This window comes from Takifugu flavidus, chromosome 11 (assembly GCF_003711565.1).
Source record: "Takifugu flavidus isolate HTHZ2018 chromosome 11, ASM371156v2, whole genome shotgun sequence".
NCBI classification, from domain to species: Eukaryota; Metazoa; Chordata; class Actinopteri; order Tetraodontiformes; family Tetraodontidae; genus Takifugu; species Takifugu flavidus.
Window position 1 is genome coordinate 14,270,469 of NC_079530.1, and position 25,039 is coordinate 14,295,507.

General features: G+C 46.9%; 3 protein-coding genes across 8 annotated transcripts; 2 read left to right on the forward strand and 1 right to left on the reverse strand.

Annotated features, from left to right (window-relative positions):
- Nucleotides 1–3,201: 3,201 nt before the first annotated feature.
- slc25a28 (solute carrier family 25 member 28) lies at nt 3,202–8,401 on the reverse strand. Its single transcript, XM_057046977.1, has 4 exons — nt 7,912–8,401; nt 5,775–6,003; nt 5,094–5,150; nt 3,202–4,741 (listed from the first exon to the last, which is right to left on the reverse strand). Exons 1-4 carry the CDS (start codon nt 8,254–8,256, stop codon nt 4,197–4,199), a joined length of 1,176 nt encoding a protein of 391 aa, XP_056902957.1. The 5' UTR covers nt 8,257–8,401; the 3' UTR covers nt 3,202–4,196.
- A 2,132-nt stretch (nt 8,402–10,533) lies between these two features.
- On the forward strand, nt 10,534–14,728 carry pyroxd2 (pyridine nucleotide-disulphide oxidoreductase domain 2). 4 transcript variants are annotated; one of them, XM_057046968.1, is made up of 16 exons: nt 10,534–10,809; nt 11,008–11,027; nt 11,101–11,194; nt 11,312–11,385; nt 11,484–11,639; nt 11,714–11,867; nt 11,961–12,022; nt 12,093–12,190; nt 12,298–12,439; nt 12,516–12,650; nt 12,738–12,810; nt 12,970–13,123; nt 13,558–13,709; nt 13,834–13,940; nt 14,310–14,430; nt 14,522–14,728. In XM_057046968.1, the coding sequence occupies exons 1-16, from the start codon at nt 10,701–10,703 to the stop codon at nt 14,590–14,592; spliced, it is 1,722 nt and encodes a 573-aa protein (XP_056902948.1). In that variant the 5' UTR covers nt 10,534–10,700; the 3' UTR covers nt 14,593–14,728. The 4 variants fall into 4 exon arrangements, with proteins under 4 accessions (XP_056902948.1, XP_056902950.1, XP_056902949.1 ...); XM_057046970.1 differs by lacking the exon at nt 11,312–11,385 and having other exon boundaries at nt 10,535–10,809; XM_057046969.1 differs by lacking the exon at nt 11,008–11,027 and having other exon boundaries at nt 10,535–10,809.
- Nucleotides 14,729–15,574: 846 nt separating this feature from the next.
- zgc:123010 (uncharacterized protein LOC641500 homolog) lies at nt 15,575–22,702 on the forward strand. 3 transcript variants are annotated; one of them, XM_057046974.1, is made up of 16 exons: nt 15,575–15,823; nt 17,963–18,051; nt 18,130–18,210; nt 18,322–18,378; nt 18,473–18,649; nt 18,723–18,836; nt 19,027–19,066; nt 19,268–19,358; nt 19,429–19,570; nt 19,648–19,752; nt 19,951–20,044; nt 20,184–20,217; nt 20,307–20,384; nt 20,481–20,583; nt 20,718–20,839; nt 20,913–22,702. In XM_057046974.1, exons 1-16 carry the CDS (start codon nt 15,766–15,768, stop codon nt 21,046–21,048), a joined length of 1,521 nt encoding a protein of 506 aa, XP_056902954.1. In that variant the 5' UTR covers nt 15,575–15,765; the 3' UTR covers nt 21,049–22,702. The 3 variants fall into 3 exon arrangements, with proteins under 3 accessions (XP_056902954.1, XP_056902956.1, XP_056902955.1); XM_057046976.1 differs by having other exon boundaries at nt 15,651–15,823; nt 17,980–18,051; XM_057046975.1 differs by lacking the exon at nt 15,575–15,823 and adding an exon at nt 15,851–17,902 and having other exon boundaries at nt 17,980–18,051.
- The last annotated feature ends 2,337 nt before the right edge of the window (nt 22,703–25,039 follow it).

The window sequence follows — 25,039 nt, forward strand, 5'->3', positions numbered from 1 at the left end:
TCCTTCTGCTAGTCTTCTTCACACTGGTGTCTCCCACACATACTCACACACACACACACACACACACACGCACGCGCACAGAGAGACACATACTCCCCCAGAGCAGGAGGAATCCAAATGTTTTAATTAAGTGTGATAAGCAGAGACAAGGAGAGCATTGAGCAGCTCCGACACACAGACGTCTCCTATCAGTGGGCCGATAAAGGAACCACTCAGGCCCACTTACGGCCTCTCGAACTTCCCTCCTCCCTCTTCCTGGTCTCTCTCCGCACCTTCACTGAGAAGGACTCACGTCCCACTCATCCTGTCTTCCGGCTTGGTTTGACACATTTCTCCTAAAAATGTTTTTGATGATAAAATCTGCAACGCTCGTCCCATTTCAAGCTGAAGCACGCATCCGAGAGTGGCAAAATATGTTCCCTTTACATCCCAGCTGAGGAGGACGCACTTATTTACGTTGCTTTGCTTCTCTGGCTCCTACTGAGTGATTACAAAGGTGGCAACAATAAGGACCTTTTTAAGGACCCAAACGCAACCTTTTGTTCCATTTTATTGGCGTGAAAGCAGATTTGAGCCTCGTGAAAGTGGCGAACAGACCTGGATACAATGTAAAGTAGCCAGATATTCAAGGCTAAGCAACAAAGGCAAATGTCTCCATGAGTTAACTTTTACCACAGCGCCAGAGAGCGAACAGGAACCGAAAACGGTCGTCTCGGACTGCGGCCGAGGGGACCCGTCACCGACGCCCTTGTAATGAAAATACCAGACTCGAAAGTGCGAAAGCGGGGAGTGAGCAAATGAATGGAGTTTTTCGCCAGACCAGTTTGAGCGCCGAAGCTCGGAGGCATAACAGTTAAGCTTATTTGACAGGAAGGGGAGACGGCTTTCTTCTCAAGATCAAGTTCAAAGGCCAGCAGGCATGTTTCTTCCTCGGTGTCCCTGACTGCACCTGTGTTGCTTCTGCACACACACGTGAAGAATTCTGCCCGCTTCACTGACAGACAACATTAGCTTTAGTGTGTTTTTGTGTGTATGTGTGTGTGTGTGTGTGTGTGTGTGTGTTTGAGAGAGAGAGAGAAAGATAGTACGTATACAATGTATACACATGCTGGGAGTGTGTTTAAGTGTGTATAAGAAGATTTAACGGCCTCGCTTGCCCATTGGAGGAATTTGTCACAACATTAGCAGATATGGGGGAGGGACAGAGGAAAGTTCTGCATCAACATCTGCAACCATCTGTAACACTGCTCGAGTCTATCAGAGACGGCCGATTCTGCCCTCCTGAAGGCAAAAGTGATATATGTGTGTGTGTGTGTGTGTGTGTGTGTGTGTGTGTGTGTGTGTGTGTGTTTGAGAGAGAGAGAGAAAGATAGTACGTATACAATGTATACACATGCTGGGAGTGTGTTTAAGTGTGTATAAGAAGATTTAACGGCCTCGCTTGCCCATTGGAGGAATTTGTCACAACATTAGCAGATATGGGGGAGGGACAGAGGAAAGTTCTGCATCAACATCTGCAACCATCTGTAACACTGCTCGAGTCTATCAGAGACGGCCGATTCTGCCCTCCTGAAGGCAAAAGTGATATATGTGTGTGTGTGTGTGTGTGTTTGGTGGGCGTGCTTTGATCATGGTCACAGAACAAGTTTTCAGTTGTTGCTGTCCTCAGGCAAAAGAGGCAGTTTGAGTTTCCTAACTGGCGTTGCCTGCTCCCGGGTAACAGAGCAGTTAAAGATCACGCCCCCAGCTCTTTTAGAACCCTTAATCTGTCCCATTAGCAGCGGCGCGTTACCCCCGGACCCAGTGGGTCAGCAGCCGTTGAGATGCAGCCAAACTGCATGCATTCTGCAGCACATCAGATAAGGAACGTTGTCAGAAAACCGCCCTCCTCCTAAATGACAGGAGAACATCAGCCCTGCATCTTCCTGCTCCACCGTCTGGATCTGGAGCGGCCGATGGATCATCCGGGGTTTATTTTACTAGACTGACCCCATCCTGAATTCACATGCTTCTGTGCTTCATAATTCAGTCTGACGAGGTCGTGTTTGGAGACATGTTGGAGTTTGCACTAGGTCATGAAAGATCCAGATGTCGAGAAAAAGAACCCACCCCCCCAAAAAAATGACAAAATGTCTGAAAGTATGTATTTTTTTTTTATATCTATGTGGAAGCAACGTACATTTATTTACCCGGTGGTCACCATTGTATCAGTATTCCATTGAGTTTCCATGATGGAGGCAATGAAATAGAATCAAATAATCAGAGCAAACCACAGCTGGTCAATCCAGCTGTGCGTGATAGCGCCGCTCCAAACGTGCATAAACACAAAGCACATTCCCGTCTTAAAAAAATCAGAGCCAACCCTGAATCCCATTCACAGATTATCTGACGGCGCTGACACGAGCCAGACATCTGTAGTTTTTAGTGGGATTCATAAGCTGTTTTGGAGTTTCTCTCATCTCCTCCCTTCAGTCTTGGAATATCTGCTCGGAGTGGGAAAACTGATCCCGGCGGCAGCTCCTTCCCTCCACGGCAGCCCTCAAGAGCGTGAGAGAAGAGCTCGTATGTGCCGGAACCAGCTGGAACCAGACCACGAGCTGCCAGACTGGACCTTCTGAAGCTGCTGAGCTCTCCTGCTTCACGTGCACAGCGCCATCAGACAAGAGGAGGGAAAAAAAGAAGAGAGAAACCTGTTTGTGTATAAGATAAAGCCCACACGTACCTACAGGCAGGTCACACGTGAACAGATCGACCCGAGCGCACCAGAAGAGTCACCCGTTAGTGTTCTAGGGTTAATTGCTTCGTAATGTAGGTCGACTAGCGGCACCGTTTCAGGTTCCTGACGGTTAGTGCAATGTCTGCGTTCAGGCTCTAAATTGCAACCGTTTTCAACCTGGGGGTCAAAGTTGAAATCTGCACCTGCGCTCAAGACAAAACACGCCTACCTGCCTCAGTTCTTTCATGCGCCAGCAGAATCCCAACCCACCGTTAACCCCCCTAAAAACAATCAAATATGCAATGCCTTTATATAAAATCTCTAAAAAACTGAGACGAGGGCTCCGATTGTTCACGAGCGCGACCCTTTCTTTATTCAGCGAGTGCGATCCAGTGCTGGAAACAATCAGACATCAATCCACCAGAGTGGCAGCGTCCATATTTACGTACTCAACAGTGCACAGATACAGATCTCTGGAGACACTGAACCCTTTGATGTTCCAAATTTATTTCATGACAGGGTGCACTGGAGGCAACATTAGCTGATAAGCAACGCAGCAGCATCCAATCTGGAAACAAAACATGGTTTCGCTACAGACAAATCTGTCCTGGTCTTTCTGCCCCAGCAAACGTCTACACAAGGCATTAATGGTGACTTTTGGGACTGACTTTCACAGAAAAAAAAAGGGGGGGGGAACAAATTGTTGATTTTAAATTAATACAGTTGGACAAAATATAATAAATTTTAAGGGATCAATACGATTAAAATAAATTATTTTCATAGCTGCTGAATTCTTTCCATCCATGAGGGAAAATTTTAAACAGACAGATTTAATCTGATTTAAAAAAAAAAAAAGATGCTAGAATGAACACCATTATTTTAACTCAATAATATAGGTCAAACAATTTGTGCAGACATATCAGACAAATGTCAGATTTACACAGATCAATTGATCCCAATAGGTGGCCTTTACTTTAGCTCTCAACGGTTTAAACCTTTTACAGAGAAAAGTCTGATCAACAACAAAATGGGTCGATTTTATTCTGAATCTGGATCAAATCAAGACATTTTTGAGACAGGATTGAATGCCTGTGTGAACATAAGCAGGAGTCATCCAGGTTTATTCAACTCGGGGTTGGGAACGGTGAAAAACCTCCACTTCTCGGACAGACTGATATTAATGGAGGGAAAAGCAACACTAGCGCCCCCTGCTGACCAGATTTAGACTTGTGCGTTTTGTGTAGTCAGCAGCTCAGAAATGGCCAGTAAAACGCCCCCCTCCCGCCGAAATATCTTGAAGCTAGCTAGATTCAGTCATTCGAACCATGTATAAGCTTGTATTTGTGTAGCAGAAACTACAACCTACTGAAATTCTCTTATGATTTCTGCGAAAGTTGAACTTCAATGACCAACCGAGGTGCGTTGTAGACAGATTCTATGTGCGTATCGATGGCTGACTCTCCTCTCAGAGCATCTGCAGCTATGTCTCCATGTGCTGCCCTCTCCTCTTGTCGCGTTCGTGCTTGGTGAGTCCGTACTTGAAGAACTCGTAGACTGACCAGCTGATGGCCGTGGAGGGCATCTGGTAGATCACCCTCGCCTGGACCCCCTTGAAGAAGCCCTTCAGGCCGCCCAGCCTGTAAACTGTCCGGAAGGCGTGGGCCAGGCCTGAGATCTGTCCGTGGGCTCCTTTGTTGGGGGAGGAGGAAGTGAGCGCGCCCGACTCCTGCGTGTTGAGCAGGGTCTTGCAGACATCCAGGGGCGTGGTGGCGGCGGCGGCGATGGCCCCGGCCAACGCTCCGGACAACATGTGGGATGAGGGGTTGTACTGTCTGTGGGGATTGAGGAGCTCCTGAAGGTACTCGTAGGTCATGAAGTGGAGCGCCTGGAAGGGCACGTTCATGGTGAGCTGGGTGGTGTAGCTGCGGTAGAAGGCGCTCGGGCCTTCCCTCTGCCACACGGCGCGTGTACAGTCCAACACGCCACGGTAGGGCGAGTTATACATCTGCATGCGCTGCTTCACAACTGAAGCCACGGGGGGGGGAGGGGGACGCGTTCAAGGAGAAGGAACGGGGCAGAAAGAAACAGAGAACAAGAAATTAGCGTTAAATTACATTAGACGCTCGTGAACGTTCACATTTCAAGATGTAGACAGACAACTGTGTCCCATCCAACAGCTGCACAGCAGGACTGGGACCTTCAGGACTGGGACCTTCAGGACTGGGACAGTGTCCTTCTACTAACATGCATCAACAGGTGGACCAGAGGCAGCTGTCAAAGTCAATATTCAGGGCCGCAGGGTTACAGGCGGACATGTGGCACCTGTACATTTACTAGCGCCCTGTATCCAGCACAGACATCACGCATTGCTCTTTACCTTCCGCCGGGTTCATGATGGCGTCGTGAAGCAGTGTGGCCACACACCCGGCTGTTCCTGGAACAAACAAACTTTGGAAATTACTCCGCATTAAAGTTTCAGAGCGGGAGAGGCTACAGGAGGGCGGCGGATTTTCCTTGACTCCCGCCCCAGCCTTCACTCCTTCTGTGCTTTCACAGGCTACCGAGCAAAGTCATAGGTTCAATCTGTGCATAGAGCGACACCTAGAGGTCACGACAAGTCACTGCCCCATTACAGAGGTTTAAAAAACGAATGGATGTGGAGAGAGAGCAACAGAAGGGGGAAGGGAGAGGACTTACCTGGCCTGGAAAAGGAGGGGAGAGCTGAAAAAACAAGGACTATGGAAATGGTTTCACATTCAGTGCAAACGTATCAAATCTATGTTAAAGTCGAGGCACATGTGGTGAACTTGTCAAGGAAAAAAATCATCTTTCATCCTGTGTAGGATTGTTGCTATGAAAGCCAATTTGACGTCCTGCCGGGGCCCGAAGGAGGACCGTTAGATCCAGGTTAGGCTGAGTCGGCAGCTTCTGAGACAGAACGCGTACATGGAGCTGTGTACTGTGGAGCTGGACCGACATATGGGTTAATGAGAATGATCGCACACTCCCGACTGTCTGTGTAATTGTATGATGTGTGCATATGCATGTTTTGTGGTACCATTAGCCAAATGACTGTTAGCCCCTGGGTGAATGACATCACTGAGCGTCTTTTTCAGTTTCTCATAGCAGGCAAAATAGAGGGCATGGGCGGGTCCTGCCCCCACTGCTGTCGCATTCAGCCCTCTCATTGGCCGCCAAACTCCCTCCGTGGCAACGATTCGGTGGAGGGCATCCATCACATTCTTGTAGCGGGCTGCGGGCTCAGGCTGGAGGCTCTGCATTCGTGTCTGGGAGAGAGAAATCATGGGAATGAAGCCACACAAAATCAGCATTGTGTTCCTTTCCGGACTCCGAAGCGCTTTGGACAATTAAAGAAATGGATGCAACCTCTGCCATCCATCTGGCCACTGGCCATTGTGGCTGGGGGGGGGGGGGGGGGGGGGGAGGGTCAAAAAAAGGGAAATGGGGTGTTCAGCATTGTGTGCGGGAGAGTTGGCGCTCATGTAAAATTCAATGGAAGGAAGCATGGAGTTACAAGCTCCAAGGCCAGATGGGGACGTAAGCTCACTTCCAGTAAGCTTCTTTTCCCACTGACCCCGAAACACCTACGATTAGAGCACACAGGGAAACTCTGCAAACAAAATCAAACGCTACTACATTATTAAAAGAAGGGCCGCGAGGACCACTCAGCGGTTGTTGTAATTCGAGTCCTTCTGGGGGAACAAACTGCAACATAATCCCCGAATACCAACCTTCCAGTTGAATGGGCAGACTCGTTCCCCACTGTGAGGCTGAAAGTAGCGCTCTGGCAAAGAATAAATATGGCCTCATTTTAGTCCATACTGCAGCAGCAGAAGCGCAAGTCTAATGATAGATTGCTGATATGAGAGTACGCATGCTTGGCCGGCACATCCTCTGACACGGTTACTGGAGGGGCAGTGGAAGTTGAACGTATTCTGAATGCTGGATGAATAAATTCTCCTGTGCAACTTTACATTAACCTGAGGTACAGTTAGCATCTGGCTTGTCTGTGTATGTTAGCACAGCTAACAAACCTTTGTACTTAGAACAGACATGCCATTGATTATTTAGGAAAACCAATGCAAATTAATGTGCATTGTGCAGAAAAGACCAGCACAAATTTAAGAGGTGTCTCTAAAACCCGTAACCGATTACTGGGATTTAGGCTACATGAAGGGATATTCCACTCTATCATTACACAGGCATACAGCAAGTGAGTCGCTTTTCAGGAGCTTACGCAAAGACGGGAAGTCTTTGTGGTAAGTGGGGAAAATCTCTCTGTAAGAATGGAATAGGAGATGCATTTAAGTTATTTTAGCGTTCCCTTTCAATAGCTGTCGCTCCTGATAACGTGCAGCTGTCTGTATGTTGCACATTTACATTGGCTCATCAGAGACGTCTTTGGGGCTGCCTGGACGAGAACTTTATCTGTAATCGCCGGCCTTTTCAAGGTTGTGGCAGACTGCAGGTGTGAAAGACGTGGATGAACCATATGGACATCTTTTCAGAGTGTCAGAGACAACTGACGGTACTAGACTCTGTCATCACTGTCCCATCCCTGTGGTCAGCGTTGCACAATGATCAAAACCACTTCACGGCACCTTCTGGACCCTCTACTACAAAAGGGTATTGAACACGAAAAGCACAACATCAATTAGTCATGAGACCACGTGGTGAGAGCTGAGAGTGAAGTTGGTGACTTGCATGTGATGGAAGTCCATTTGCTATGGTGTGCAAAAACTAAAGATGCCTAAACTGTCACGAGAAACCTCCAGTCCAACTCATAATGGCACAATAGGTGCAAATGCAAATAAAAACTCAACCACGACCTTCTTTTGATCATATCTACAATGTTTATACTAAGGTTACGTAACAAGTCAGTAGAGTGATGTAATGGTGTGTAGTTTCATTTCTCAGGTATAAAAAAACTGAGGCCGAAAACTAAAGCGAAAGCAGCACAGTTTTGGCATGCTAACAGGCTAACTGGAAGGGAAGCAGACTCGCTAAACGAGGCTTCTGACCTTGTCCTCTGTGGCGTGTTTACATTAGCCAGCTAGCTAGCGGGCTATGCTAACGCTCGTGTTGGCGTCATAATGACATACAACAGAAACCTGCTGTGAACACAATATCCCTGCACAGCTCTGGGCCACTTGTTAGGCACTGAATTGTGCTACCTTGACACAGTCGATGGGGAACATGAGGCAGTGTTCCATGATCCCGGCCACGGCTCCAGCTAACATGTGGGTGCAAGTGGACGCTCCCTGTGGCAGCCCCTCGTAATCCGGCTCGGAGTCGTCTGCTTGTCCATCTTGCGCATTGCGGATACATTCAACAGTCTGGATCTCAGTTTCCCCACCGATCCTAGGTGTCAGACTCCCGACGAGACTTTCCGAAACTCCCCAGAAGCGTCCGCCCATCCATCGAACTTCTGCTCCGGCAGATGCACCAGCAACTCCGGAATCATTGCCTGCGGTCTCACTTGTCATCCGACGCCTCCTCACAAATCCATCTGCTTCCATTAGAAACCAGGTAATGTGTAAAGTGGTTAGGCCCGCAGGTGTAGCGTCTTGAAATCTTGCATTCCTTTAGGGGGCTTTGGCAGCTTCGGGTCGGCTCCACCATGCCCTCACAGCCCCGCAACACAGCAACGAGGCGGGCCCCGGCGGATAACGCACCAGACAGGCCGCTGGGAGGAAGTCATCTCCTATTGGCTACTGCGGGCAAAGCCTACGCTCCTGATTGGTCGAAACACACGTCAATCAAATGGGGCTTCAAAACATGTGTGACGTTTGGCCGCTACGCGACAGGTTCGCCTATGGGCGCCGTAAAAGCAGGAGCAGAAGTCAGAACAGGTTATTTTATAACAAGTCTGCTTGTAAAAGAAGCTAAGGATGATAAGCTCTGCTTTATCTGCTAGCTTTACGCAATAAATAGTGGGAACAGGGAAGCAAAACCGGATTCATTTAAATACTGTGATGAATAACAACCATAAAAATGTAAACCAATAACCCCAGTGTGTGTGTATATATTCATGAGGCCAATATTCATAGTGAGGCCATATTTGTTTGTGTTTCTTCTAGGAAAGCAGCTCAAAAAGTTATAAATGTATTTCAATTGATTTTTTTCAGAAATAATGGGCCAAGGAAGAGCTCATTAAATTTTGATAATGTTCTGAAGTCTGAAGAGACTTTCACCTTTGATCTTCTAAAATCAAGGGGCTTAAAGGAACAAAAGTTTAGCTCTCACTCCAAGGACCTTGATTCTCTGATGGGAGTCACAGTCTATAATCTGTCTCTAATCACTACATAAATCTACAGCGGATCTTAAATAAAATAGGGGTCACAACACATGCATATGTTGGCTTTTGCCAACTTGGATTTGTGCTAAAAGAGGCAAAAACAAAACACGTAAAGTAGCAATCAACAATCTAATGTTAACAGCTAGCATCACAATACGTGCTCCAAACAGATTTGTTTTGCACAGTGACACATTTTGAGGACTTCAGCGAGGGTTTATTTCAAATCCATCATCAATAATGGGGATGGGTGAGTGGGGGTGGGGGTGGGGGGTTGTCCCATTTTCTAGAGAATGAGGTAATTGTGTTTAGGTGCGGCGCTGTAAGAACAAAATTCAATTTTCCCCTTAATTGCTTGGGAGAGCCTTCAAGGGCCGCAGTGTTGAATTTCTGCCGACAAAGGAGAAGGAAGTGTTAATTTCTGCTTACAAGACCAAAAGCGCCTGCTTCTGATCTAGTTATGGTTGACTGGCTGTTGTCTGGAGACGTTTCTTAAAAGAAAACCAAGCAGACGGCCCATCAGGATCATCTCTCTTCCCTGAAACTAATGCAGGAGTGAGGCATCAGGGGAGCGGCATGTTGGGCCCAGCAGGAAACTCTAGATCACCATCACACCTCTGTTCATTCCCTCTGCCAAGAGAGTGCACGATCTCTGCCAGCCTCAGGAATTATTTTACACCGTCTAAGCAAAACATAATAATAAAAAAACAACCAACAAAAACCACAGATTATATGACACAATAACTTCGTTATATTCTGCTGTGTTTGGTTGTTTGTGTGCCATTAACACTCTTCCTGCTCAGGTCCCAGTGGACCGGCTCTGGCTACTCCCTGGACTGTCATGATCCAATGAATGATGCGATTTCATCATGCTGAGAGCACCACTAAAGAAACACGACATCTTCAACAGCAGCGCAAAGGAACAAGCTGCTGAGAGTTCATCTTAAACCTCTGGTGAAGATGTGTGACGGTTAAAGCCAGAGTGAAACTGCACCACCCCAGTCGAGGCATCGTTACGTTCCCATCATCCAAAAAAAGCAGCGTGGACAAGAGTTTGCTCGGTTTGAAAATTAAAATGGGATTTATTGTCGTGATTAAAACCAAGCTTCATCTTCAGTTTCTAAACTAAATGTTTCTGTGCAGACTTTTTCTCTTAAAACTGTTTGAATTCCCCAGAGCCCGCAGGTGTGGTTAAGACCTGCAGCAAAAAAACACTGTAAACTAACTGGGGCGACGCAGAAGAGAAATGCAACAGGTAACACGATCCATTCACCTGGGTGCAGCTTCTTTAGGTCGACGGTTCAGATGCCAGCACAGAGCACGTGAGCGGCCATCTGAACATGTGAAATTCGGATACACACAGGTTAATTAGATGCAACATACGAAATGCTAAATGAAATGAAAAATAACAGTTGAAGACAACATAACTCGCGTGCTTTGTAGTGAAAGCCTCTGCGCAAAGCGTGTGCAGTCTGCCACCAAGTGGCCAGTTTAATAATTACCAGGTCATAGGCAGACACGCCTCTTAAAAGAAAAATAAAAATTGTTTTCTTCATTACAAAACTTCAGCAAACGGGGCAGAAATTTCTTGACAGTTGGATTGAGCCGTATTTTCCCTCCTTAAGCACAGAAACGAAGGGTCAACTTCTATTTGGGACCCCTGCAATAATGTGGACTAGTCGGACTAAAAACGCTGCAGCATTCGGGACAGTAACCAGGTTTATGCGCCGCCATTTCACCATAAAATCCCAGTATGACGCTCTGGTCATCGGAGGAGGTGGGTTTTGTGCAGCGTTTGCAATAAGCGCTGACGTGGACGTTATCAACAAGTTCAAGATACTTTTTTGGATATTGTTTGCTTTCTTGCGGTTTATTTCACGTTTTTAACGTGTCCGACATCGTGCAGTACACAAGAGTAATAATAGCCTGCATTTTCATAAGCAGTAATATGGACAAATGTTATTTTTGTTCGCAGGACATAACGGGCTGGTGGCAGTAAGTTCAAAGGCCTGCATGTTGACTAGTGGGTACCGCGTTACAGTAACGGTGTTGGTGTGCATCTGTCCAGGCAGCCTACCTGCAGAGAGGAGGGCTGAAGACAGCAGTCCTAGAACGTCGACATGTTCTTGGCGGAGCTGCGGTCACAGAGGAAATCATCCCAGGTAAGGTGGCCTCTGTGGCCCACCTACAAACCCAATGATCTGCTCAAAAGTGCCACTTGAATGTAACCTCTGAAATGCAGCCGCCGCCTGTGGGAGTTACTGTAGTTTTGCATACAGGTTTCCGCTTCTCCAGGTGTTCTTATGTGCTGAGTCTGTTAAGACCTCACATATATTCAGATTTGGAGCTCAAGGTAAACACGTCAAGTTTGAGGTTTGTAAGAGATTTATCATTTTTACTGGTTTAATGTAATCAAATGTTGGTGTGTGTGTCTGTGATGTTTATTTTTAGAAACATGGGCTGAAGGTATACATGAGGGATCCCCATGCTTTTACCCCCATGCTGGAGGAGGGACTGAGAGGAGCTCCACCCAGGTCGCTCACGCTGGGCTCAGATGTGGCCATGAACCAGAAGGAAATCAGCAAGTTCTCCCAGAAGGATGCTGAGGCAAGTAAATGGAAATCCTTGACTAAGTGTGCAGGGACTTGCATTTTAGCCTGAGTCCTATGAGTTGTTCCCAGGTTTACCCGGACTTTGTCGCACACTTGGACAGCTTAGCAGCAGCCATCCATCCGCTCCTGGATGCTCCTCCTGTGGACATCCCCAGTGCTACTACTGGATCATTAAGGAAGAGACTGGCTGCAGCGAGAACTGCCGTTCCCTTGGTCAAATGTGGTGTGTTTATATATGCAGAACTGAAAAATAAATTAGCTAACAGCTAATCGACTCTGCCTCTGTCCTGATGTGTCCTCTATGTTGAATTTGAAGGTCTGGCTCTGGGGACAAAGATTCCAGGCTTTTATGAGATCTTAACCGCACCAATAATGAAGGTTTGCAGCATCAAAGTTGTTGCTTTTCTCCTGTTGACTGCATCATGACCGGCTCTTTTTGGGAAAACAGATCCTCAATAGATGGTTCGATTCCGAGCCTCTGAAGGCCACTCTGGCTACCGATGGTGTGATTGGAGCCATGACCAGCCCGAGTAACCCTGGCAGTGGGTGGGTCACGTCTCTTATCATACAAAAAATCACCCAGAACAACTATTTTCCCGTGTGTCAGTAAACGCACCACTGACATGCGCTGATGTCACGGTCTTGTGTTGAAGGTATGTGCTGCTGCACCATGTGATGGGCGAGCTGGAGAAGGAGAAAGGTGCATGGGGTTATGTGGAGGGAGGCATGGGCCGGGTGTCGGAGGCCATCGCCAGCTCCGCTCGATCCCACGGTGCAGACATTTTCACAGAGAAGGTATTTCGGCTCTGAGGTTATCGTGTTTCTGTCGATTTGAAGTCGAGGTTTGATCTGCGTTTGCGCCCGACGACAGGACGTGGACCAGGTCCTGGTCGGTTCAGACGGTGCAGTGAAGGGAGTGGGGCTGAAAGATGGGACGGAGATCCGCAGCAAAGTGGTGTTATCAAACGCCACTCCAGATGTTACCTTCAGGAAACTCACTCCGCGGGTATTCCCGAGATCACGGCACCCGCACAGTGACAACAGGAACATTATTATTATTTTTATTGCCTCTGGCCTTCTCTTCTCGTCGTAGACTGTCCTTTCTCCCGAGTTCATCCGCGCCGTGGAGCAGATCGACTACACCTCGCCTGTTACCAAAATCAATGGTAAATGCCTTCTGTCATGCCAAGCAGGATGCTGATGCCAGCACATCTGTGCAGCACTGCCTGAGCTTCATGGCATTAGGGAAGCTATTGTGAAAAATGACATTTTTACAATAAATCTGGAGAACCAGCCCTGACTGCATCTATATTGGCCTCCTACAGTGGCAGTAGACAGTCTACCAAACTTCCTTGCGGCTCCCACGGCAAACGGCAAGCCCGGGCCTCACCATCAGTGCTCCATTCACATCAATTGTGAAAGCGTCGACGTGCTGGAGACGGCGTACAAGGAGGCCTTGAACGGACGCCCCTCATCGAGGTTCGCGCAGTCGTGCCCCTCATCGCCGACGCACGCTCTCTGCTGCAGATTCCACCATTTACGTTTCGCTTTTGCTCATCGGCCCTCAGTTGAAAGGCGACAGTGCTGCATGTGGAAAAGACTTCCAGGCATTTCGGTTAATGGTTAACATAAGCACATATTTAAAAATGGATCCCCGTGTTTGCAGCATAAAGAGGAGCCTTTAATTGGAAAGCAATATCTCCCTCTGCAAACAAAACAAACTGATGCTTATTTCCCCTATCTTTGCTGGCCTAGCAGAATATATTTGCAAAGTGTATTGAGCTAAGCTACCAGTCACTGTACTATTACGGGGTCACCATATGTAATAAGTGATGCTTTTCATTCCCACGCTCCTTCTATTTGTTTAGGCATATTGGTTTGTGGTTTATTCTAAAGTCTTGTAACTCCTCCAGGCCTATGGTAGAGATGACTGTCCCTTCCGTGTTGGATCCGACTCTGGCTCCCCCTGGCTGCCATGTGATTTCACTCTTCACCCAGTTCACTCCCTACCACATAGAAGGCAAGGAGTGGACTGATCAAGACAGAGAGGCTTATGCAGACAGAGGTACGACCCTGTCCAGGAGCTCAGTCCCTTTAAACTAGATCTTTGAATCTACTGATATATTGTTTCAAATCTATGTGAAATGAAGTGCAACTTGGGCAGACCTGCATTTTGTTTGTTTCCTTAGTATTTGACTGGGTGGAACAATATGCTCCAGGGTTCAAATCTTCAGTTATAGGCAGAGACATCCTGGTTCCGCCTGATCTGGAGAAGATCTTTGGGCTCACCGGAGGGGTTTGTACTCATTCACCATAACAAACTTTCAGCAACTTTAAAAGTTCATAGGTGAAGTGCCCAACGTCGAAGAAGGTCCCTGGTTGAGGAAATGATTTGCATCCAGTGCGGTGATCCACCGCTTCATATTTACACAGAGAAACATTTGTAAGAGCAGACAATTGTTACTTTTTAACTGAAACCGAGCCAGAGTCCAAAATCAAGCCAATCGGGCATCGCAGACAGGAAAATGTCATCTGGTTGCGTTATGTAGCAGCTCTTTAACAAACAGTTAGGGGTTATCTCACTGGCAAGCCTGTCTATTTTAATGCTAGCCTGTCAACGAGAGAGAGAGAGAACCCCTCCCCTGTTGTATTTCTTTCCTGACAGAACATTTTTCATGGATCGATGCCGTTGGACCAGCTTTACCTAGCGCGACCTTTGCCCTGCCTGTCCAACTACCGCTCCCCAGTTAAAGGGTTGTATCTGTGCGGCAGTGGGAGTCACCCAGGTCTGCTTTTCACTCATACAGCCGCGTGGTGACGTCACAAAGACGACAAGCGCTGCTTTTTTAACCCAACAAAATGTTGCTTTTCTGTTAGGTGGTGGTGTGATGGGCTCACCAGGCTGGAACGCGGCACTGGCCGTCATGGCTGACCTGAAACATCAATGAAATATTTGGTGAAAAAACTCCAAGTGTTGAGATAGTTGTGTTATGTTATGTTAATGCTGTTGTGGCAACATGGTGCTGACTTCCTTAGGATAAATAAACTAAAACAAACTGAAATAAAATGTTTGGAAAAAAGTTATATTTCTATTTTGTTGAGAATGATTTCAAAATCAGTCGCTGCCAATATAGAGATATGGAAGTTTTTTGGTTTTTCTTTAAAGGACTTCAGCCATTTTTGTGGCGTTGTCACAGCAGCAGACAGGAAGAGAAAGAAAGGCAGCTCTGCCCTGGGCTGCCCAGTTGGCTCCCTGGAGTTGGTGGAAGATGGGGGCAAAGCTCAGATCCATCATGGGGAACACCCAGATCCTGCAGGAGACTATGACATCAGCTCCTTCAACAACAGGAAATACTGTCGATCCTTCTGCGCTACTGCAGTTGGACTATACAACCAAACATGCTCAGAGTAACTGGGCAATAAAAATGAATAATATAAACACTATGTGCAATATCACACACACTATCTCTGTATTGAAATAACTTTACATGTGCAATAATGTGACCTTTACACTTTGCATGATTACCTTGGTAAATACTGCCTTTGTATTTTGTTACTTCCCTATTCTTATTCTGTCATCTTCTATATTTAATCTGTATATTCATATTTCTTTTCTTTAAGGATCAAGTACTTATTGAAGTCCTATGTAAGTGTGCATTGTGTGCTGCTATCTCTGTACTTCGCTGCATCTTTATCTTAATATAACAATAAGAATAATTATATAACGTAACCGCAAAAACATGTAACTTCTTATCTGTTTATACTTTAGGGGTAAATGAATGGCGACTCTCTTCAAACAAACGGGCTTGTTTTATTGATTGACGCGACCTGTAGTTTGCTGTGGACGAGGTGTGCGGCCTGGAGCGGGTTATGGAACAGAGTGAGCCGATCATTAATCGGGGACCTGCGCCTTTAAGACGAGACTGGAGGGCGTTTCCGGCGTCATCGCTCGCGGGTCGCTACCGGAAGTGGGCCAAACCATATTGAAAAAAAAAAAAAAAAACTCCAGCAGAGTCGCTATCGGTTTCCCAAATGTTTCAAACCTCCTCACGCTGACATAAACGTTCGCTAAAAAAAACATTGTTTTTACTTAGGCGGGGTATTTGAGCCAATAATGCTGGATGGTGGCGCTCATGAAATACACCAGACATATATGCAGGCTGTTGGGACTCGGCAACGGTAAGAAAAGACCACTTTTCAAAAGTTACCGAACTCGGCGAGAAGTTGGATCGGTGCTGGAAATGAAAGTGATAACATATCCCAAGCTCAATCTGCGGATAAAATCTATACATTAAAGTGTTTCTGCGGCCGTGCTTCGAATTCGCCTTTGTCATCCAGCTCAATCTGACTTGTTGCTGAAACAATAAAGGCTCCTCAGTTCCACCCATGCTTGACCCACCGTCGGTGCCAGACTTTAGACCCCCAAACACACCTTAAAGTTGGCCAAACTAAGTAAAACACACTGTAAACTTTTAGGAATGCCACACATAGCGGCAAATATGCGCTAAACGCTAAAAATGGTTCAAGATTGTCAGCGTCTATTTTTTTGGGGTTTTCTTTTTGGCTCGTAAACGTCTAAAAACGTCTCTAACAGTCATTGGTGATTATTTCAGAGTCTCCCTCAGTCATTCTTCCTCTTTTGGTCCATTTCCTTGTTCAGGGTAGTTAATTTTAAAAGATAAAACCGCCACAGGCCAAAATCTCCCAGAATATTCAAATTGAATGTGGTGATTTACCTTTGTGGACATTGAATCCGCTCAGATCAGCTGAACAGGCCAATATATTTATTATTTGTTAGGTTTTCCCTATATTTCCATTAAAAAGGGCCTGTATGTGTGTGTTCTATTTAGCTAACTGTACTTTGTCTATTGAACCAACCTATTATAACCCAATAGCCTATACAAGATATCTATCTATCTATCTATCTATCTATCTATCTATCTATCTATCTATCTATCTATCAGTGTTTGGGTGTTTAAGAGTTAAAATCAAGAGTCTAGACTTGCAGGAGAGCAGTAAAATAAGTAGCTGTGAATCTCCAGGACACATCGATTGGTAACACAACTCTGGCCTTAACTCAGCATTATTTTTCTGGAAACCAAGGACCTAAAAAAGCCGGGGCAGGAGAGGCAGAGTAGTCTAGTGAGTTGTAGCTTGTATCGGTTATTTCTCCAGAGGACATTCCTGTACATGTACAAATGAAGCTGGATCAGCTGACGGGAGGAGCTCTGCTTCGGCTTTTGTCTCTTACACAGGAGATTTGTGTGTTCTTTCAGTTTGTGTTTAGGCTTTAGATTAAATCAGGTTTAAGAGACTTTATGTCTGTTGCATAAACGTGATGGAATGGACATTAATAGTTGTGCTTTTATGCAGTCACTTCTCCAATAGTAGTAGTGTTTTTACTGGAACTACACTGTCAAATGTTGTTTAGAGAGTGCACTTGTGCACACGTGCATAGATGATACTGTTCTAGAGACATAATCGGGTTGATTGATAATGTTTATGAATAAGAGGGGGACTGAATGTTGTGAACGTCCGTCTTTACCCCCAACAAATGATGCGTAAGACCTGCAGACCTTGAGCTAATCTGGTGGTTGCTGAAAGGGAGGGGAGCTGCAGTCGCCTGGCCTCGCTCTCGCTCAAGTCATGGCACGACGCCGAGGAGGGAGAAAAAATGAAAAGAGAAAAGGATTTAAGCAGCTCGTTTGCTTTCTGGGAATCCCAAACCTGCAGTGTGGAGTTCTGATCCCTTCTTTCAGTCCATTTGCACCAGACAGCCAAATTACCGTAGCGGCGCCAACTCATTACACATAAATTTATTCTAAAAATAAATCTCCGTCTCCAGATGACATCGTAACAGGTTGGATCAACTCCTTTATGCTTGCTGGTGTTTTGGATAGGAGTGATGCAGGATTATGGGCTGGAAGCAATAATCCCTTCAAATTCCAGTGATCAGATTTCATCATTTCCAGGTTTTGATTTTCTGTGTTTGAGCTGCAGGTGCAGGAAATGATACAACACCAGATCCGAGTTGGGCTTTGAGGGTTAAAGCTCGAGTGTGTGCTCCAATAGCTGCAGAGGCACAGATGTGGGGAAGAGTTGCCATCACTGGCACGCTTGTGATCTGTAACTGCTTTGTTGTGCAGTTTCAGGAATCACTCGGGTGTCATTTTCTAACATGATTTCCCGTTTCCTCTCGCTCTCACGTTGAAAAGAAAGGCGGCCCCTTTGTTTACTTCCCCCTGCAGGACCGCTTGGGTTGGTAGGACACTGACATGAAGATTTCTAAAGATTAAAGTGGTGTGCATCTGTGAACAGGTCCCTCTGTCCAGCAGCAGCAGCAGGAGGACCAGATGGACTACGGCGCTGCCACCCCTGACCCGAGCGGCCATACCGCTCTGTCAAAGGTACACAGCTGGGGTCAGATTGACAGGTCATCCAGAGGCCAGTGTGCTGTTTTTTTCACTGTTTTCTTGTGCGATTAGGATGCAATCAAAGAAGAGGAGGAGTTGAGCGAGGAGGAGAAGGCCAGACGGAGGGCAGAGCGGCGCAAAGCCAAAAAGAAGGTGAGCTCTCCTCGACACCCTTCAAGAATAGTTTCAGTAGAATCTATTTTTTAGTAAGTGGGAACTAAAATTGCTCGTTTCCTTACGCATCACTTCCTGAATTTATTTCAGCGCCGCCGGAAGCGTAAAAAACCGGAGCAGGTTGTCCTGAACGAGAGTGGCGAAGGGGTAAAGTTGACTTTAGCCAGCCCGAGTGCATGTTTTTATATGTTTTTATCTTTAACTGCGCATCGCTGAAGATCTGCGTTGTCGCGCGCACCAGGATGAAGATGAGGGGGCAGGTGCCGACTCTGAGCTGGACGAGAGCGAGTCAGAGGCAGAAGTGGGCGCCGAGAACTTAAAGACGACACCAGGCACATACAGTTATGTCAGCACTGCAGACATGGCGCCTTCGGGAATCGGAGAATGTCAGAAGACCCGGATTAAATCCAGTGAAGAGGTGGGGGCACCGGGTCATCCGCGGCTGCTCATCTGATTCCATGTGTGTTCACTTCCCTTTGTGTATGAGGCAGGATCCAGAGTGGGATAAAAGCAGTGCCTTCTTCGCTAATGCTGCTAGCCATATCAGACCCAAAGGATCGAGCCGCAGATCCAAAGAAAACAAGGAGAACGAGTCCAAAAGAGAGGTGAGTGGACGAGCATTGACCCTGTATGATGAGAGCGTATAGCACAGCCTCCCGACTGGGGAACTGAACATTGGACCTGGTGTGTGTTTTTGTGTGCAGCAGCCAATCATAGACACCCCACCGGTGTCCTCATGTTCAGCAGCATAACAGCCACGTCTCTATCTCACTACTATCTACTGTGTTTTTACAGACAAATGGGACTGAATGGAAAAAGAGTGAATCTCTGACTGGTGAGCAATGCAGCGGTTGGTAGAAATGCAAGTGATCAGCCATACAAGTCGCCCAATGGAGGAGGAACATGTTGTTGAGGGAAAAGAGCGGTTCCTCCAGCATGGGCGGAAGAATCTTGTTATGCAGATCTGTGGCCAGCCTGAGGTTTCGTGTCCCCGTGGGATAAGTTACCGACACGGTTTTGATTTTCTCCCAACTAGAAAAAGGGATAAAGCTGGTGCAGCAAGGGCAGTACGTGGAAGCCGTGGCTTTGTTTACAGAAGCAATCAGATGTGACCCGAAGGATTACAGGTAGATCACCGACCAGTCGCACGTGACTTGTGGAGGAATCGCACGGCTCCTTTTGCATCTTGTTTTGTAGGATCTTTGGGAACCGGTCTTATTGCTACTACTGCCTGGAGCAGTACCCCGAGGCCCTGACGGACGCCGAGCGGGCCATTCAGCTGGACCCAGACTGGCCCAAGGGACACTTTCGCCAGGGCAGGGCTCTCATGGGCCTGAGGGTGAGTGAAACCTCCCGCGGCAACAGAAGCGTTTTCGCCGCAGAATGGAGCGAAAAGATCTCGTTTGTGTGGCTCAGCGGTACAGCGAGGCGGAGCGGGCCATGGAGCAGGTCCTGAAACTGGACACGGACTGCGAGGAGGCCGCCATGGATCTCCTGAACTGCAAAGTGCTGCAGCTGATGGTGAGTTCATTCACAAGCGGAGCGGCAAAGTTATTTCCTGTTAGATTTGCTTCCTCTGAACGCTATTTAGAGCGGCTTCATCTCGTCTTTCCAGTTTCAGAACAAACGCCGCATTAAAGTAGCCCCGTTTACTTTCTATCAAGCTTTAATGACTTTGCTGGAACCTGCCACGGATGTGTGTGTGTGTTCTTTGATAAGGAGCTGCATTTTGAAGAAGGGCAAAGTCTGCTGCTGCTGGAGAAGTATTCAACTGTGCCGGCAGTTCTGGCAGCGTATGCGGATGTTGGCAGGGGTGAGGTCACACATTCTCCACTTCGAGAGCGAAGCATCTGCGTTCTCTATTAACACTGCCACAGCAGTAATGTGTGTGTGATGGGATGCAGCCGCCGTGTGTGTGTATGGTTTTTAAAGAGGTCCTTTTTGTCTTGCAGCTGGGGGTCAAGATCAGTCCCTTGTGCAACCTGGGTAGGTGGGATTGACCTCATACGTTTCCCCTGAACGTTCCGGGGTTGTTTTTGTTGTTTTTACAGTGCTAATGCTTTGGTTGTTTTCAGGAGCCCCTGCAGATCTTTGTGGGTGGGAAATGTGACGACGGAGCTGACAGAGAAACACCTCTGGGACCTTTTTAAAGCGTATGACCCCGATGCAGTATCAAATAGCTGTCGCTGCTCTTAGCAAAAGAAGGTTCTTATTGAGGCATCTTCTGAGTGGTTCGGCTTGCGTCGCAGGTGTGGGGACATTGAGAGCATCCGCGTGCTGCACGAGAGGTTCTGCGCTTTTGTCAACTTCAAGAGTGCCGACGCAGCTGCTCACGCTATGGAGAAACTGAATGTAAGTCCCAATTTTCTCTCAGAATCCTGCCTTTTCTCTCGCCCAATAAGTCCTGAGGCAACCCGAACATGTTTTTGACCCGTTACTGGGGATCCACAAACACCCGAGAAATTAGTCTTAATTGTGTTTCACAGGGTTATTGTATTAAGAACACACGTTTAGTTGTGCGGTATCCCGACCGGCGCCCCCAGAGGGTCATCCCTGTCCCTCTGAAGACCTGTCTCCCCGTCACGCAGCAGGCTGGGCTCGCCGCCGGGTAAGAACCGAGACATTCAGCATTGCTGCAGTAGGACGGTGCTTTGACATCCTGCATCCTTTTCTGTCTTCAGACCACGGCGGCGTGGCCCGGTGAATGGAGATGAGTGTTACTTCTGGAGAACAACCGGCTGCCATTTTGGGGACAACTGCCACTACAAACACATTCCTGATCAGAAAGGCAAGGACAGGAAGCCCTGGCAGCCTTAAAATCAGCCTGCGAGCAGCGGACTGGACCGAAAGACTCGGCGCGTATGGGACCAGGTTCTGTCAGGGCTACATTAATAATTCCCATAGCAGAATGGAGCAGAGCAGTCAGAAGGATCAGACGCCGGTTCGGGGTTTGTCAGCACCGTATGTGGCCTCACAACGTTCACCCTGCTTCTACTGAACGGGCCGAAAGTGGTGACAAAGAGGGTGACCTGTTCTCTTGTCTCTATTTAAGGGAGGTACCCAAACAAGGAAGTGAAACTGTCTGGTTTACTGTTGAAAACCGGAAGCAGCTCCTGCTCTGTGCTGCAGTAACTAAAGCCTTTAACGAAAATTTCAGGCCAGGGTTCATCAGGGGAACAGCCAGCTCCTAATTTCCAACACAAGGAGGGTTCCTCCCGCAGATGCCCTCGTTTGATCGATGCTGTCAGCGGCTGTTTGTGAGCTTGGGGGTTTCAGCACAGGTTGTCCTTCAGCAGACGGACTTTACATCTCATTGTCGCAGCTTTTAATAAGTCGCCGGCTCACACGTCTCCTCCTAATTTGATGATACGTGCATGGATAGACTGGATGATTGAGAAGGGACGTTTATGGATCAGATACTCAGATTACTTTGCTTAGCCTATAAAAAATAATTGCCTTCAACCATATAATAACATTCTTGGACCTTGCGTCTGTTCTGTTGTCACGGAGACACGCCGGTCGTACTTGACATGCCTGGTTATGGTTCCACAGATGAATGTTTCGGTTTGTTTTGAACTGAGAGGGAAAGTTAGTGCTGCGCGCCTGATGGACAAATGAGCATTTCCAGGTCAGGCAGTGTCCTCCTCGCTGTCTGTAAGTCTGTCAGACCGACACAGGTACAGAGCAGACGTCACAGGTAGAAAACACACATTCACAGGTACCCAAACTCCCCCTTTGGAATGTTCTAAAACAGTGTTTTTGTCTGATCGGTCGGTCTTTTCAGTATTGTTGAACCAAAGAATAGCTTCGAGCCTGCAGCGGGAATATTTGTATTTTTATGAATAACAACACTAGACAATACGTCTGTCACGTTTATCAAGTACAAAAAGGTTTAACAGCAGCAGTGCCGGTGCCAGACCACACTACATTAAAGCGGCATAGTGAGAGTATTTATTTTCCTATTTATAGCTGTTTTTATACGTCGTCGGAGCCGGTTAATAACACATTTAATTTCTTTGATTCATTTCCTCAGTTTATGGACCTTAATGTGTCCCGTTTTCAGTGATCTAATATTATAAAAACGGCAATATCAGGATTCACTGGTGCAACCACTGTCACATGCTTGGCTTCTTCTGTTTTCACCTGAGGCTCAAACTTGTAGAAGAAAAAAAAATAAGTAAAAGCCTGCGCTTGTCAATTTAACAAATGTGCTTCTCCCTGTATTTGACTGCTGCACTGTGCATTTAATTAAGTAGATTAATCATTTTTCTTCCTGTGGATATTTTAAAAAGGATGGATACAAGGTTTTATTTATCCGTCTTGTTTTTCAACTGTATGACATGCAAGATTAAAAAGTTATTTATGTGCACATTGATAAATCGAGCACTGTAACCTTGTCATTTTCCAAATATTTTTAGCATTACTGCACTGCACAAGAGTGTTTTATATTTAATAAAAGTATTTGAAGCAGGCCCGTCTCTGTTCGTGAGTAATGGCGCAGGGGTGCGTTCTTCCATTCGACCACGCGGTGGCGGTATTGCACACAGTACAGGACTTGCTGATCGTTCGGGGGTTAGGTTAGGTTCATGCTTTGTCAGCAGAGATGATGAATTTGCAAACAGTTTAAAATTTTGGTGTGACCTGATGCAACACCAATGCGTTGGTGGCTAATCTATGAACAAATTTAATTAAGAAAAACTATAAATATATAGCAACAAGTACTTTTTCTTGTACGCTTTTGCAGAAGGTATGACCTTGTACCAGGGAACAAACAGGAAGGACTCTGTTTTTTTCTTTTTTCTTAGCTGTTCCTGTAAGTAGAACAAAAGTGTCTGCTGATTCTTCATTTCAGGGCAGCTCTCCAAACCACCAGAACGGCCTTCAAGGAGATCTGACAGAGGCTCAAAATATCAATATTTGAACACTGACTGAAAGCCATAAATTCATTCTTTTCCCCTGTTGTATCATACAATTGTGCAGTCTGTAATTCACATCAACATCCTAGTTTGTCGCCATTTTGATCATGTCTCTGTTTAGTCTGTTGTGATTTTTTTATTTGCTTTTGTAAAGGGGTAAAACTTCAGTACGTGATGATCTATACCGTACGGTGTGAGAATGCAAAGGGGCCAAACACACTCTGAACTGTGGTGAGCTCTTGATGCTGTGGTAAAGCCATTCTGTCGTATAGTTTGATTTCATCACACAGACTTCCTGTTGAATTACCGGCACCGCAGACCCCAAAACAGGTGCAGAGATTTTCTAGGTTACTGTACAAAGAGTTGGGTTTCTTGCATTGCATCACTGCTGCATCTAAGTCTCTAGAAGCCTCATTGTAAATATTAATCACCTCAAAGTGAAATGATGACAGTGAATTATTGAACTTTTCTACCGCGTCTGTAGTGAAACTGGCGGCCTGAAAGGAAAAAGGAAAGCCGTGGGGTCACGGCTGAACAAACTGCTCCTGGCTCGGGTTCCACGCGTGCACGTGAATGCGTTGCTGTCATCATACATAATGAGAAGAACTGCAGGAGAAAAAAAAAAAGACCTGGAGCTCTCAGGAGCTGCAGCCCTCTGGCTGAATATCTCCATACAGTAAAAAGGAGGAAAGTAAAAGCATTATGAAAGTCAGAGGGAGGGCTTTGGGGGGTGGGGGGGCATTTAAAAAGGCACTTGTTTATTGTTGGAGAGCATGTATTTATTTCATGCCGCTACAGATTGTGGGTAAGGGCAGAGCCGGCTCGGGCGGTGTAATTAGAGAGTGGGAGAGTCTGCCACAGAGAGCTGCTTTGCTCAGATACTCTAAGCCCTCCTAAACCTTGTAACACACTCTCACTAGCACACAACACACCCACACACACATCCAGACACCCACACACACCAGGCCATGAGATGCTGACACACAGGCAGAGACACCTGTCTGGTTCAGGTGAATCTGTCTGATATGGAACAGGACATGTGAGGCCATGACGCTGGTATTTAGGTGGATTTTAATATATTTGTTGGCCTCTGATTTGGCCCCCTCTAATAGGGAGGTCTGCTCTTCCTGTTCGGGTTTACCACTCAGGGAGGGACCACCATCCTGTCACACATCAGTGGCACACACAAACATCTCAATTACAGCTTCAAAGTTTATACGTGCGCGCACAAATACACATTACCTGATATATTTTTTTAAACCTCGGGATACAAGGAGCTGGTTTTACGGTGGTGGTTGGTGTCACGGGTTTCTCCTTCCTCTGTCATGATTGTAATTTTTCAGGTCTATGAATAAACCCCGTCGCCCCTGAAAAGGTGCCCGCCGAGGTTTACTCACAGGTCCGAACTGAGCCGTGTTTCAGATATAGCGCATCGACGCGGCTCCCTGAGACCAAACAGGACCCTGCTGCTAAATCCGTCCCCGAAACCTTCTGGAATCAGCCGGGACGAGCAAATAAATAAACAGGTTTCAAAGGCGCGCAGGGGGCCCCGAGGGGACATCTGGAGGAAACCGGATCGGGACCCAGCGCCAAAGTGACCCTGGCCAGAGAGCTGTGAAGGAGAACCTCTCCATCTTGATGTATGTTCTCTATACCATGATGACAGGTTCAGGGAGAGCAGCCTGCTTCTGTGGGTGGTATGGCTTCCTCTCATCAGTCACATTCACCGTGGCTACGGCGAGGCCGGACCTATTTTGGTGTCGGTGGTTTGTGGCCCTCTCAACAAGGAAACATCTACCCTGTGGTCGTTCCTTTAAAACACTTGGAACTTGATGTTCGAAACTGTCCTGGTTGTGAAACGCTGGCTTGTGTAAAGCGCCACCTGTGCCCCC